Source organism: Hydractinia symbiolongicarpus, chromosome 1 (assembly GCF_029227915.1).
Source record: "Hydractinia symbiolongicarpus strain clone_291-10 chromosome 1, HSymV2.1, whole genome shotgun sequence".
NCBI lineage: Eukaryota > Metazoa > Cnidaria > Hydrozoa > Anthoathecata > Hydractiniidae > Hydractinia > Hydractinia symbiolongicarpus.
Window position 1 is genome coordinate 12,892,041 of NC_079875.1, and position 13,319 is coordinate 12,905,359.

Below are 13,319 nucleotides of genomic sequence, written 5' to 3' on the forward strand. Positions count from 1 at the left end.
AAGGATATGCCTCGTATGTTCTGATGTTAAACTTGACATAAAAAACATAATTTGAGTAATATCACGTAACTATTGACACATTAATGTTTTATTTGGCCTCGAAAAATATGCAGGAGATTTTTTGAAAAAATAACTTTTCGGAGAAATAAAATTACTTATTCGAAAGGATTACAAAGAGCAAAGGAAAATTTTTATGCCTATCTAATCTTCAGGAGCAGAGAATACGAATCAATGACGTAAGAGAAAAAAGTCCTAATTTTCTACACCATAGTTGTACGCACAGCTAAACATTGGTTAGGAAACATTACTTTGTGAGACACTTAATTAAGAAATTAATTTCTTTTTCTTCCCATAATAAGTACACTGTCTTTATACAAAAAAAAAAATGTTTGAATATAATTTCAAAATACAAAACACTCTCACACGTGATTCTGACCTTACTGTTCATCTTCTGAATCAGAAGAGGGAAATCCGTCAAAACGTTCGACTGCTGCTTTCCATTTATATATTTTTTCTTTGATAATTTGTCTTGTGTCTTGGAAAACAAACCTGCCCACCGATAAAAGTTTTTCACCCGTATCTGCAGAGGGTATAGATTTATAATTGGGTTGCAGTTCCAATTCAAACTCTAAAAACGGTATCAAGCCGCGATTGGTGGCTTGAAAGTTCCCTTGAATTGTCAATTTATCTTTGCTTAGCTCTACTGTATGTGAAAAGCCAGTCCACGAGTGTGCTCTAACTAGTCTCTTTTGAGTTTTTCCTGTCACGGTGTCCACAACATCTCGCATTGTACCTTCAGTAAAGGTTATCTCCGCTTCGAAGAGTTGGTGAGCTTTTTCGATTTCTTTAAACGATAACGGTGTAATTCGCAGGCAAAGAACGTGTTTTATTTCGATACTCCTTGCGGTTTCGTATTGATCAAAATCAGGTATTAATTTAACATTGATCCTACATCGTAATGGCATTCTAAGATGTAATTTCTTGGCTTCGGTTGTTGGTTTAGTGAGAGCATTCGCGGTAAACGATTTAGATTGCGTTAAACGCCTGTGTCGTTTCGCGTAATTTATTCGTTTAATTAGGTGACTTGGTAACGGTATGGTCTTTTGATCAAAATATTGCTTTGAATCAATATCTGATTTAGTTCTCCTTCGTGTGTGTTTTGCATTTGCTACATCTTTTGATTCAACACAAGCTTCGCTTTTTGAACGTCCGGGACGTGTATGTACATCCGAAGGGCCGCACGAGTCACTATCCGACTCGTATATAAACACGTTGTCGTTTAAACTAACTTTTTTTTGTTTTTGTACATGCTCTTTCAATCCTATTTGCGAAGACTTCATGCTGGATTTTTTGGTTTCACTTGAACATGTATTACGTCTTGGGGTAAGATTTGGGACTCTTAAATAGACCTTGTTATCATCTTCATTTGACACCTCAGAGCTATCTTCATACTCATTGAGAACATTATCCATTGATTCATTTAGGCAAGTACCCGATTCATTATACCCTGCATTTTTTTCGTGCTCTTCTATATTTTTTTCATAGCATTCAACAGTTCCTAAAACAGGTTTTGAGGTCGAAGTCTCATTGGTTTCGCTTTTAATGTCCTTTTCTCCATTGCTCTCAAGCGAGACATCATTCCTGTTTATTGATATCGTCTCATGTTGAGCTGTGCTTGATTTGTTTTGCAGAGAGTCCATATCTGTAACCTTCGCTGTAGCCGTTTGATGAGATTCTATATTGTTGAGGCTAAGTGTAGTTCGTATGTTTATGCTTTCAATTTTTCGCTCCTCACAACTTCTTGATTTTGTCAGAAGATTTCGTTTTATTGGCACAGGACCAATGATTTTGTTACCATTATTTCTTGCATATTTTGATTCTTGGATTTCCCGTTTTTTCGTCGATAACTTTCGTGTACCTATGGACCTTAGTTCAGTGGAATATTGGTTCCCCATTTGATGCAATCTGTTAGCTGTGTGCAGTCCGAAGCTTACGGGGATAACACTAAATAAAAAATGATAAAAATTTCAAAACCCATGAAAGAAGAACGAATACACAAGCACTGCATAAGTAACTGCTACATCTTAATTATTATAACAAAGTGATTCCCACTACTCACGTCAGCATGCTGAGACCTACATCTAAACTAAACTAACTAAATTTAACCACAAAGACGTTATGCTTCAGAAGATTATTACAAAGAAGTTGGGAGGTAAATAGGATTGAGACCAATAGGATTGAACGTCAAAAGAAGGCTGCTATTAAGAGTAATTTGTAAATAATAATTTATTGAAGCAAGATTTTCGGGAAATGCTTAGTTATGGAGAATAGCTAAGAGTACAAAAACCAACAAAGTTAAAAAAGTTAGAAGAAGTAACAGAATATCAAGGTGTAACTATAATTTTTGGAAGTCTATAATATGCGCGTGAATCAAAGAAAATATAACACGCGAGAAAAGTTTCCACAATTTTTAGGATACCTGATCTTAGTAAAGGCGTCAATATGCCTACACCAATTCATAAAAAAACCTGTACAAAACTTACGTTCTAAAAAGAAGGTGAATAACAGAGCTTAGTACTTCAGTACAGTTACGCCCATGAATTTTTGATTGACAGCTTTTCTAAGTTTATGGAATAGTATGCCCTCTATATTGCTAACGATGCAACATAAGTCATTCTGAGTTGACGTAAACAGTATAGTTAATACTTACTCCAAATGTAAAAGTAAAGATCGAACAGAAATAAAATGACACTAAAAAAATAAACACTATATTTTTGCTCCTTGTTTTCCCATATTTGTTCGTTTTTTGAACAGGTGCGAATATATTCATGTCGAAAATATAAAAAATGAAAACTACAAATATTAATCTTTTAACTTTTTGCGATTCCGATATCTATGCATATTCATTTTTTTAAAACTTGGCAAATATAACGGAAATCTTAACGGAACATCTGCAACATATTTTAATACTTTAGCTAATCATCAACAATTATATTGCTATGGCAAATGAAATACGTTCAGAATTATATAAATCCACTACATTGTTTCTCATAAAAAAACACAACCCATGGAATTGAAATATTTTTAATACGCCCTTGCAATGAGGATTCATTGTAACTTCATTCGCAACTGTTATAAGTAGCCGCTGCGCAGCGGCCACCAAAAAAAATATTCGTTCGTGTTAATGGAGGCTTAAATCATCCGTAGTGCTCCACAAGTGAGAAATTAGAAACGCTAACAGAAAATTTTGACTACCTAGTTAATTAGACCCTTGTTTAAGTTCGTAGTCGGGGCCAGATTTATCCCAGATGCGCTGGCCGTCTACCAAAAACATTTAAACACTCCAAAAAAAATCGAAAAGTTTGACTACCACAGTATTTAAGTTAACCAAAGCTTTTATAAGGAAGTATTAAGACAGAACCTAAGAAAAACACAAAAAACAAGGGACAGCTACACCATCTAACATATACACCATGTAAAATATTTCTTATCTTACCTTATGTGACGGACACCAATTGCGGAAACACAAAACTTCACAAATTTAAAGAATAATTGTTCCAAATCTTCCAGACTCCCAAAGAAAATTATCCTTGTTCGATCCCGCCATAAAATGTTTCGTCAAATTCACACGACGCGCAAACATTTTAAAATAAGATTGTTTATTTAACATTGTGTGTGAGGAGCACTCCATGGAATATTTTATCTTTTAAACTGCCTCTTTACCGCAATTAAAATTTCTGTTGACACAATGATATATTTTTACAAACACTTAAACAAAGCCTCTTATCTGTACTTTAGATATAAAGATAGCCACTTAAAAATATACATGCCTCTTACATACTAAATTCAGTAGGATATGAGATGTAAAGTTGGCCACTTAAAAAAATATAAAAGTCTCTTGCATGCCAGAATCATAACAATATTTCTACAAATCACACACTTACTTTGCACACGTGGTCACGCCCCTAAAGCGTCGTCCTTGTAACTACTATAAAAAAGATATTATTAACTACTTAAATTTTTATTCCTAACCTTTTTTTTAGCAACGGACCAGATCTTACTCTTATAGAAGAATTTAACTTGTAAATCTTATCCCTATTTAGCTCTTCCAGTTTTTCATTAACTACGCAAACCCTTCGTCATATAACTCTAAAATACAAAACATCACGCGAAACGTAAGTTAACATAAAACAGAAAAAAAGCATGCCGAAACTCCTGCTTACAGTTTTGCTTGAATTGTAGCTATTATTTAAAGCTACCCTTAAGTTAGAGTTCATGCCCAGGGAGGTATGATCATTTTCCTGGTCACTACACGTTTATTTATCTGCTAGAAACGTCTGACAGAATGTAAATAACAAATTGTTCAACTTTCATGGCATATTCGTGTCATTAGTGAGTTTTTTATCCTGAGATTTTACTTCTTTTTGCTTTGCGGCACCCCATCTCACGTCAGAAAAAAAAAATAACCAACAAGATTTGAGAAGACACACTGTTTTTTTATCTTCCTGGTGAAATACCATAACAAATGCTAAAAGCCTTGAAGACAGATTTCAAACCAATGTGTAAAACTTGGATGCTAATCAAACATAGACATCTTTAAGACTTTTGATGACGTCGCAACAAAAGTGCTGAGATAAGAAAGGCCTTTTAGCGCCTTGCATACTATTTTAATCCGGACTAGGAAAAGATGTTGAATGTATTGAAAGTAAGGAGCTTAATCGTGATCAAAGAAACTAAATCTACATATTGCAAAATTTCCATATTGATCATAACACTTTTAACAATAAAATAATCTATACATTGCGTTACCGTCACGGATGCAGTTTTTTAGAGGAGTTTAAAGGAAAACTAAGTTCAGGTTTGTGTTATTATACAATGGCAGATCGGAGTCGTCTACACAAATAGTCTACATACATAGTTGTAGATGAAGAAGAATACACTGCATTTTTCAGAAACAAACAAACCAACAAGCAAACAAACAAGCAAACAAATGAGCAGTATGTCCATCATGATTGAATTCCAATAACAAATACTGCTAGTAAAGATATTGTTTTTACCTTTATGTAATTATGCTATTTTTATATCAGTCTTAACAAGTGTTATCAGTCTAAAAAATGAACATATAATAATCCGAAATGACAAATATATTGCAAAAAATTATTCGCTGTTATGGACACAATCTTATATGTTAAAAGAACATTTCAAGTAATCAAATCAACTGTCGAGTTTTAAGTATCTATACCATTCAAGTTGTTTATGCCTCATAAATGACCAGGCGTTAGCCCTATTGGGTCTATCAAAGAACTTTAGCCCACCCACTAAGCTTCTCATAGCCACTCCCTTCGCCTAAAAAAAACCCAGCCCGAAGAGGGTTACTATTAAAGAGTAATGTTATTTAAAGGCCTCCTTTCATAGAGAATATTAAAGATGTAACTACTTCTACAATTAAATTTAATATTATATATTTAAGAAAAAGAAAACAGATAATGTCGTATGTTATTGCAGTGCGTTTCATGCAAAAATAATTTTTAAAGATGATATTTATTATAACTATATACAGAATCTCTATTGTGCTTATTTTCTTTTAAACAAATTACCAGGTTTGATTACTAATTAACAGATTCTATATTACCCTTCAACTTTGATGTGCTTCTTGATATTAAATGCATATTCTCAACACTCAATCCCCTCTATTTTCCTCATTTACGCATACGAAACGGGCAATATCCCAAGTTATCGACATATACGATAAGAATTATATAGCTGTCAAGTCGGATTTAAAAACGACATGGGTATTTTTATTTTGCTAATATCATTAATTAAACAATTAATAGTGTTTTGTTCACAGCTTGACAAAGATTTATTTACTCTCACAAACAAAATAATTTTAGAATAAAACTCATTCAATACCGTTACGCAATAACATATGGTAATATAATCATCAAATGACAACAATCTTGTGTTGAGCTTCATCTTACATCCATCCCACGATTATCCCCAGTCAAATGTTATTGTTACGTACAAGATGAAGGTATTGTTATTAATCATCAGTTGACAACAAAGAAACAAGGCTATGTCGTTAACATATCTGCTTGCGTAATGTTTCAATTAGGGCCTCCTCACTTTAAGTAGACATTTAAATTTCCTCTTTTGGCCCTGCCTTTCTCAATCTTGTGGAAATTATTACACGGTAGGGTCACATGTTTAAGATCGCTCCAACAAGCAATCATTTATGCTTTTAACAGCCTTTTTATGGTTCATGTATAAAAAAGGGCTGGTGTCAGTAGGTCCATTTTCCATTAAGGCTGCGGAGAATATGTAAGGCGATTCTTCTAGAGTACGAATTCTGAATTTTCACTTCCCATGGAATATAATAAAAAAGAAATATAAAATAGAATATAAAAAGTTAAATGTCAAAATGAGACTATTTTAAGGGGAGGGGTGTAACAACAGAGATTTTGGATTTTCTTAACTTTTGTATAAGTTTTGCTGTGTTCCTATATCAAAATGATAGTTCAAATTTTTCGGATAACAATTAGGTCAGCCAGAGCAGGAGTTTTCAGAAGGACTTTCTCATTTTTTAGCTAGCTAGCTAGCTAGCTATAATTTCTTGTAGAATCATACCAGTCGCCGGAACAGTGATTTTAAAATGTTTTAATGAAATATGATTTTTTTAAAACATACATCTTGTTATCGCTTCCTCGTCAAAAAAAAAAAATTTCTGTGATATCGGTATACTTTCCAGGCCCTAGTTTATTCTCCAGCTAAAAAGTGAAAGTACATTAATATCTTTAGGTGGTAAGTAATAAATTCACTACACTTATGAATATATAAAGCAGGTTGTCTGGATGTCTATTGTCTATGGGTTTTAAAGTGTGTATAATTTTATCGCAACTTCACCTTTAGGGAGAGGGATGTAATTACTGGACGTCATTCTTTAAAACAAGCAGGGTTTGAGAGTATTATATAAATGATAAAGATCTGACTTGAATCGTTTCATAGTCCTTGTAATGAAATCACCTTGATAATACATGTCCATTCTTCACTGACTTCTTTAGTCATCAATATATCTCAAGCAAACTTTGCCAAAGGTTGTTAAATTTCAGGCTTCTTCGGTTGTTAAATAAGGAAGGAAAGGGGAGGGAAACTTGTTGCATTTTTACTCTTCGCTTGAAGTGAAGATCGTTATCAATAATAGAAGAAGAACCAAATAAACTGACGACATACGACGACATTCACATCTAGCTGAAATTAAATCATATCAGCGAGCTTTTAACAACTTAATTGAGTTAACAAGAACTTTCCACATATTGTTAGTTACATCTTGCAGTTGTATCATGATGACAGTTGGTATATTTTATAACCAACATTTTAGTTCGAAATGCGAAGCAATTCATGATCAACATTCCAAAAGGGAGAAAGTAACAAAAATTATAAAATCTCTATGTTTTTTGTAGATTGGTGCATTAGCCTGACTGAACAAACAGATTCATGAATTTGATTTAATAATAATTATCAGGAAGGCAATCATTAAGACTGCAGAAGAGAGAAACTTAAACAAAATTGAGCCTCAACCAACAAATTTAAATTGTTTATGGAAAACAAAAGACATAGCAGACCCTGCATCATTGAAGTTTAATTTGTTCCAAAACTAGAAAGCATGGTCGACGAAATGGGAAAATTGTATATGCATGCTCTCCACTTTAATTTCCAAGATAACTAGACAGCATTAAAAAAAACCATTTTCAATAATCTGTGAACTTTCAAAATTTGAATGGTGTTTCAGTGAATTTAGAGATCTTAGATTTCTAATTTCTTTAAGGCAGCCTCAACCATGGTGTGACCTCCTTTGTCAATATATGAGCCTCTTTACTTAAAAAAAATCGTTGGCCTTGGTAAGAAGCTAGTATAGGCTTTCTTTATTACTAATGTACTTAGAAGACACCTCACTGTAAATTAGTGTGGTCAACGTTATACTAAAGCTATGCTATGGAAAAACATAAAGCAAATTAGAATGTTAAAAAGAAATGGTGCTTATGTTTTGAGAGTGTTGTCTATTTTCTGTTTTTATAGAATATTGCTTCATCCTAGGTAAAGTAGCAGAAGTGCTAAATATTTATTTTTTAGTAAACGTGGATAAATATATCCGCATTGTGACGTCATTTCTACCATAGGTTTCTTAGGAAAATATTAGTTTCAAATCTCACTTAACATACCTTCTGTTGTTTCCACGCTAGTCAATAGCTAATTTGTAGACCAATAAAACTACCACCAAGCAAGTTTAAAGCAAAAAATGACATGCGAGTGAAGTTATTTTAGTGTTGCTTATTTTTGTAAACAATTCCAGCAAGACTTATTATTAGTTTCGGAAACAACAACAACTTAAAACAAACATTTTAAACATACATCTATATTAAATTTCTTATTGTCTGTTTGTTAAACAAAAATGATAGCTGCAAGTAGCGACGGTAAATGGACGTAGATGCTTTCACAAAATACTTACTAGTCTCTAACAGCCGTATTTTGATTAAAATGGTAGAAAAAATCGTTACTTTGTGATAAGGGTACTATAATAGCAATGCCTAGGAGATGGGATACGGACTATAATCTGTGGACGGTAATATATATGCTAGCATTTAGTCTATATCATGCACGTTGTCTATTTGTGACCCGAAGACGGTAGTAGCGGGTATCAACTTGCGAAAATCGCTACATGGCGTATACCATTGCCCTGTGAAAATGTAATTTAACATCATATTTTAGCCAGTCTAACACATACTTCATGATCAATTGGAAAAAAACTATTTGAAATATCCTTTGTTTCACACCGAAAAACTGTGATTTTCGTTTTCTTTTAAATAAATAAATTTCAGTAGACTTTCCACATACCTTTTTTAAATACCACCAGAATGCACAAAATACTCTCAAATACCTAACAGGAGGGCTTTAACGCTGCATAAAGACTATAATATATGCCTAAGCATTTCCTTGTTGGTGGATAATAACTTATATTATCATATTATATTCAAAAATTATAAGTTACTGAAAAAACCTTAAACAACACTAGTATTTCTATGTCAAATTCCGGTTTTTAGATACGCACATTCAAACCCTACCCTTATAAATTACACACGGTCGCTAAAAGGAAAGAAGCGCCATAACTATCATCTAAATTATTAGGAGCCATACTAATACATCTTGTTATACCGTAATCATTAAGAAACATGAATGAATTTCTTTGGATTTTTATTGATCCTTGGGGCCGTTTAAACGAGACCAAAGGTAAACAAAACGGGTTTGTCTCTTTGGAGGAAGTGAAACTCAATTTAGGTGCCACTTCACTTTGACTAAAAAGAGTGAAACAGCTGTGAGGTTTCTATTTTTACCCTTGAGTTAAATGCCGTCTTTGAAAATAATAGTAATAATAGTAATAATAATGATCAGTGTACATGCTCGAATAAAACGAACACCACTGAAATGAAATTCTTAGTAAAACATCTTGTGAAGCGTCACACTTTTCATTGTGGCGTGGAATTTCACTTCACATACCGTAATGCTTCGAATAAACCCCCCTTCTATTAAACGCCCCCTCGAATACACGCCCCTCCCCCGTAAGGGAAGTTTATGCGAGGCGATAGTAAAAGTATACTTACTTACTTACTTTTTTCCTAAATCTTAGGTTTAGTGTTGGAAACTTAGCTTTTCGCTGTTGAAGTTCATTCTCTAAAACATGTGAATATCTTTTATTTTCTGTTGTGAAGATTTATATTATAGGTATCCTTAAAAACTACACAAGATACGAAGTGTAAAAAATTTAGTAAACGCCCCCTTCTTTTAAACACCCCCCTCGAATAGAAGACCCCCCAAAATGTCAAAAAATTTAATAAACGCCCTGGGCGTTTATTCGAAGCATTACAGTAGATTTCACTTCAGTCTGATGTAAGCGGCCTGTAACAAAAAGAAAATTCACTATCTCCCTAGTAGTTAGGGGAGTGTTGCCTTCTTAGAAATTTAGCTACAGTTGAAATATACATACCGTTCTGTTTTATCGCGTCCCAGTGTCGTCACCTAAAAACCTTTCACTAATTTTCATGTAAAAATATTTTGTATGTGTGTGTGTGTGTCTAAGTTTGCGTGTTTGTCAGCGCAAAAGTATTTCTATTGTCTTTTATTGACTTTGGCTGAACAAGAAGTTATATTTACCGACTAAACCAAAGTACTACACAACTTTTATCTTGTGCAAATATTAGTCAGGTTTAACAAAAACCATAATAACAACTTCTTACTGTCCTTTTTTCCTTGTTATTGTATATTTTAAAGAACAACATCACTCAATCACAATAAACAAATGGCTAGACTCAGAGATTCAGCTACCTCGATATACACTAGTTTCATTTACCGTATTATAGTTTCAAGCCACAGTTGCATATTATGACGTCACTAATTGCGGCACTATATTAGGCACTTTCGGGAGTTTTAAAGCTTTGGGTAGGAGTCTATAATGTTCTTGTTTTCAGAATGGCTGGGCCATTTGAAATTCAACGAGGGGTCAAACTTCCTTCTACGATAAATAGTTCAAAAGTTATGGCTATTTTAGTATGCGTAATTGGTAGCAAAAATTAGAAAAAATAAGTGCATTCCAAGTAGAACATTTTTGGCACCAAAACGACTGTTTTTAAACTCATTTTGAGACCTTTGCTACATGTACAATAACTTTGGTATAACTAAACATTATAGAATGAAAATTTTAGGGTTGGTAAAATTTATGCTAAGAAAGACATTTGCAATTTTTTTTTTCATATCTGACGTCATTATGCCGCCATTTTCACTTTTTCCATATATGGTAAAATATACATAACATTGGTAAAATAACGGCAAAAACTAACATGAAAATGAAAAAGAAATCCTATCACGTAACTAGAAATAAGTAACTATAAACGTCACTAGAACTTAAAAGAAGAAAACCTATAAAATTATCACGTGATATGATGTGTATTTTACAGGTCAGGCTGTTAACAGGGAAAGACGGGGGTAAAACTAAAAAGAAACCAGTAATAAATAAGCCATTGGCGAAGCTGCATTAAATTAATAAAAAAAAAGAACTGTGATAAAACAGTATATAATTCAAATTACAAAAAATATCATGTGATAATATGTGTATTTTACAGACCAGACAGTTAAATAGAGAAAGACGGGGGTAAAACTAAAAAGAAACCAGTTATAAATAAGTCATTGGCGAAGTTGCATTAAATTGCTGTGATAAAACAGTAATTAAAACTACAAAAAATATCACATGATAAGGTGTGTATTTTACAGACCAGACAGTTAAATAGAGAAAGACAGGGGTAAAACTAAAAAGAAACCAGTTTTAAATAAGCCATTGTTGGCGAAGTTGCATTAAATTAAAAAAAAAACAGAACCATGGTAAAACAGTAATTAAAACTACAAAAAATATCATGTGATAAATATGTGTAATTTACAGACCAGACTGTTAAATTTAAAAAAGGCGGGGGTAAGAACTAAAAAGGAAACCAGGTATATAAGCCATCTGCGAAGTTTGTATAGGTTAATTAACAGAATTGTGATAAAAACAGTAAATTAAACTATATAATATTATTGATGTTTTGCAGACCAGGCTGTTAAATACTGTAGAGGAGAGATGGGCAAAAATCCAGAAAGAAACAAATATCAAAATCATAAAATTAAGCTAAATAAAAACTTTAATATAAAGTCATTGACATAATATAAGCATTTTATAGTCATGCCAGAAATACCATTTTTTTTACAAAGTATATAAACACGTTTAACTGTACAACCACTGCATTCAGATGTTTGGCCAAGATATCTTGAAGTCAAATTCTAGTTAGTAATAAAAAAAAGCATATAGGATAGGCAGAGCGGCATATTTCAAAGAACAAAATCTCAGAACAAAATCTCATACAGTCTACAAATGCCAATACAAAACTTGTATATACTAAAATTAAATGGACTAAAATAGACTGACTTTTTCCCATTAAAATATTATATATCAACAAAACTAATGTATACCATGTGAACATAAACTATTATTATATACCGAATTAACGACATAACATAATTTCAAACAACTCTCTTAATTTCTCATTATTTCTCTTTTTCCTCAATGTTTTAACATTAATGGCTAATCTTTTAATTTTTGTCAATAAACTACAGGAATCGCACTCTACTTGAACATTAAACTCTGTCTGAAAATCTTGAGAAAGCTGTAAATGATTGAACCCTGATCCCACATTCTTCATTTTTAATAAAAAATTTTAATCTATACAAAACACTAAACAAGCTGTGAAAACTAGCTAGACATACCTTAGCATCCATACTAGAGGTAATTATAGTGATAAAATAACAAACACAAAGCTTAACTAGCTAGCTAGAATATAACCCCAAATACCACCTAGCTATATAGTCGCTTAAATCTTTGTTTTACTATCTATCACTATCTAGCTAAACTATAAATATATGCAACTATAAACATTGAACATCTCTTATTGTGAACAGTCTCTTATTAATATACAAAAGTGAACTAGTAGCTATAACCCCATAAACTTATTTTTGAGATTTAGTCCGCCATGTTTGTAGCTGTTGTTAGCTCTGTCTGCCAGGGGGGATCCAAAAGTGTCAACAAAAAAATGTGAAATCCGACAGCTTTTCCTTTTTCTAACTAACTATTAATTTGATAAGGACAATTCTACATACTTTAAACTTTACTACTTGATATGATAGAAGTTTAAATAACACATACAATACAAAAATAATCGCAACCTTAAAATTCAAAATCCTGTAACTCTTCAACGTTAACAGCTACAAACTTCTATCATCAATCAAAACAAACCTCGGCCTATTCTGTGCAAAGAGGTGCCTATCGAAAAATGCCTAATAAGGAAAAACATAGTCGGAAAATAGCTTTGGATGGGCACATACGTATAAAATCTCGGGAAAATCTGTCTACGGTATGCGAGTTCGCTACGGCAAAAAAAATTCTACGGCTTTTGATCACGTGACTAAACAGCCTAACTATATGTAAAGCCACGTTTTCTTTGATTTGTTGTTTTTATAATCATGCTGTTCCAACTAGGAAAAAATAGAAGAACACGAATAAAAAGCACGAGAGTGGGTGATGAAATGTTTGTTCATCACAGGTGCATGTAACATTACAGAATATCACAGGACAGACATGTTGTTAAGAGATTTTAACCTTTTACCGACTTGCAACACGACCAGCTGGCAGATTACTATGTCTTACATTTAATTAACATTATCAGGAAGAAAGTATGACGCATTAC

General features: G+C 32.8%; 1 protein-coding gene across 1 annotated transcript; it reads right to left on the minus strand.

The window, feature by feature from the left end:
* Positions 1 to 324: 324 nt before the first annotated feature.
* On the minus strand, positions 325 to 13,069 carry LOC130640382 (uncharacterized). Its single transcript, XM_057447146.1, has 3 exons — positions 12,799 to 13,069; positions 10,037 to 11,859; positions 325 to 2,004 (listed from the first exon to the last, which is right to left on the minus strand). Exon 3 carries the CDS (start codon positions 1,953 to 1,955, stop codon positions 438 to 440), a length of 1,518 nt encoding a protein of 505 aa, XP_057303129.1. The 5' UTR covers positions 1,956 to 2,004; positions 10,037 to 11,859; positions 12,799 to 13,069; the 3' UTR covers positions 325 to 437.
* Positions 13,070 to 13,319: the final 250 nt, after the last annotated feature.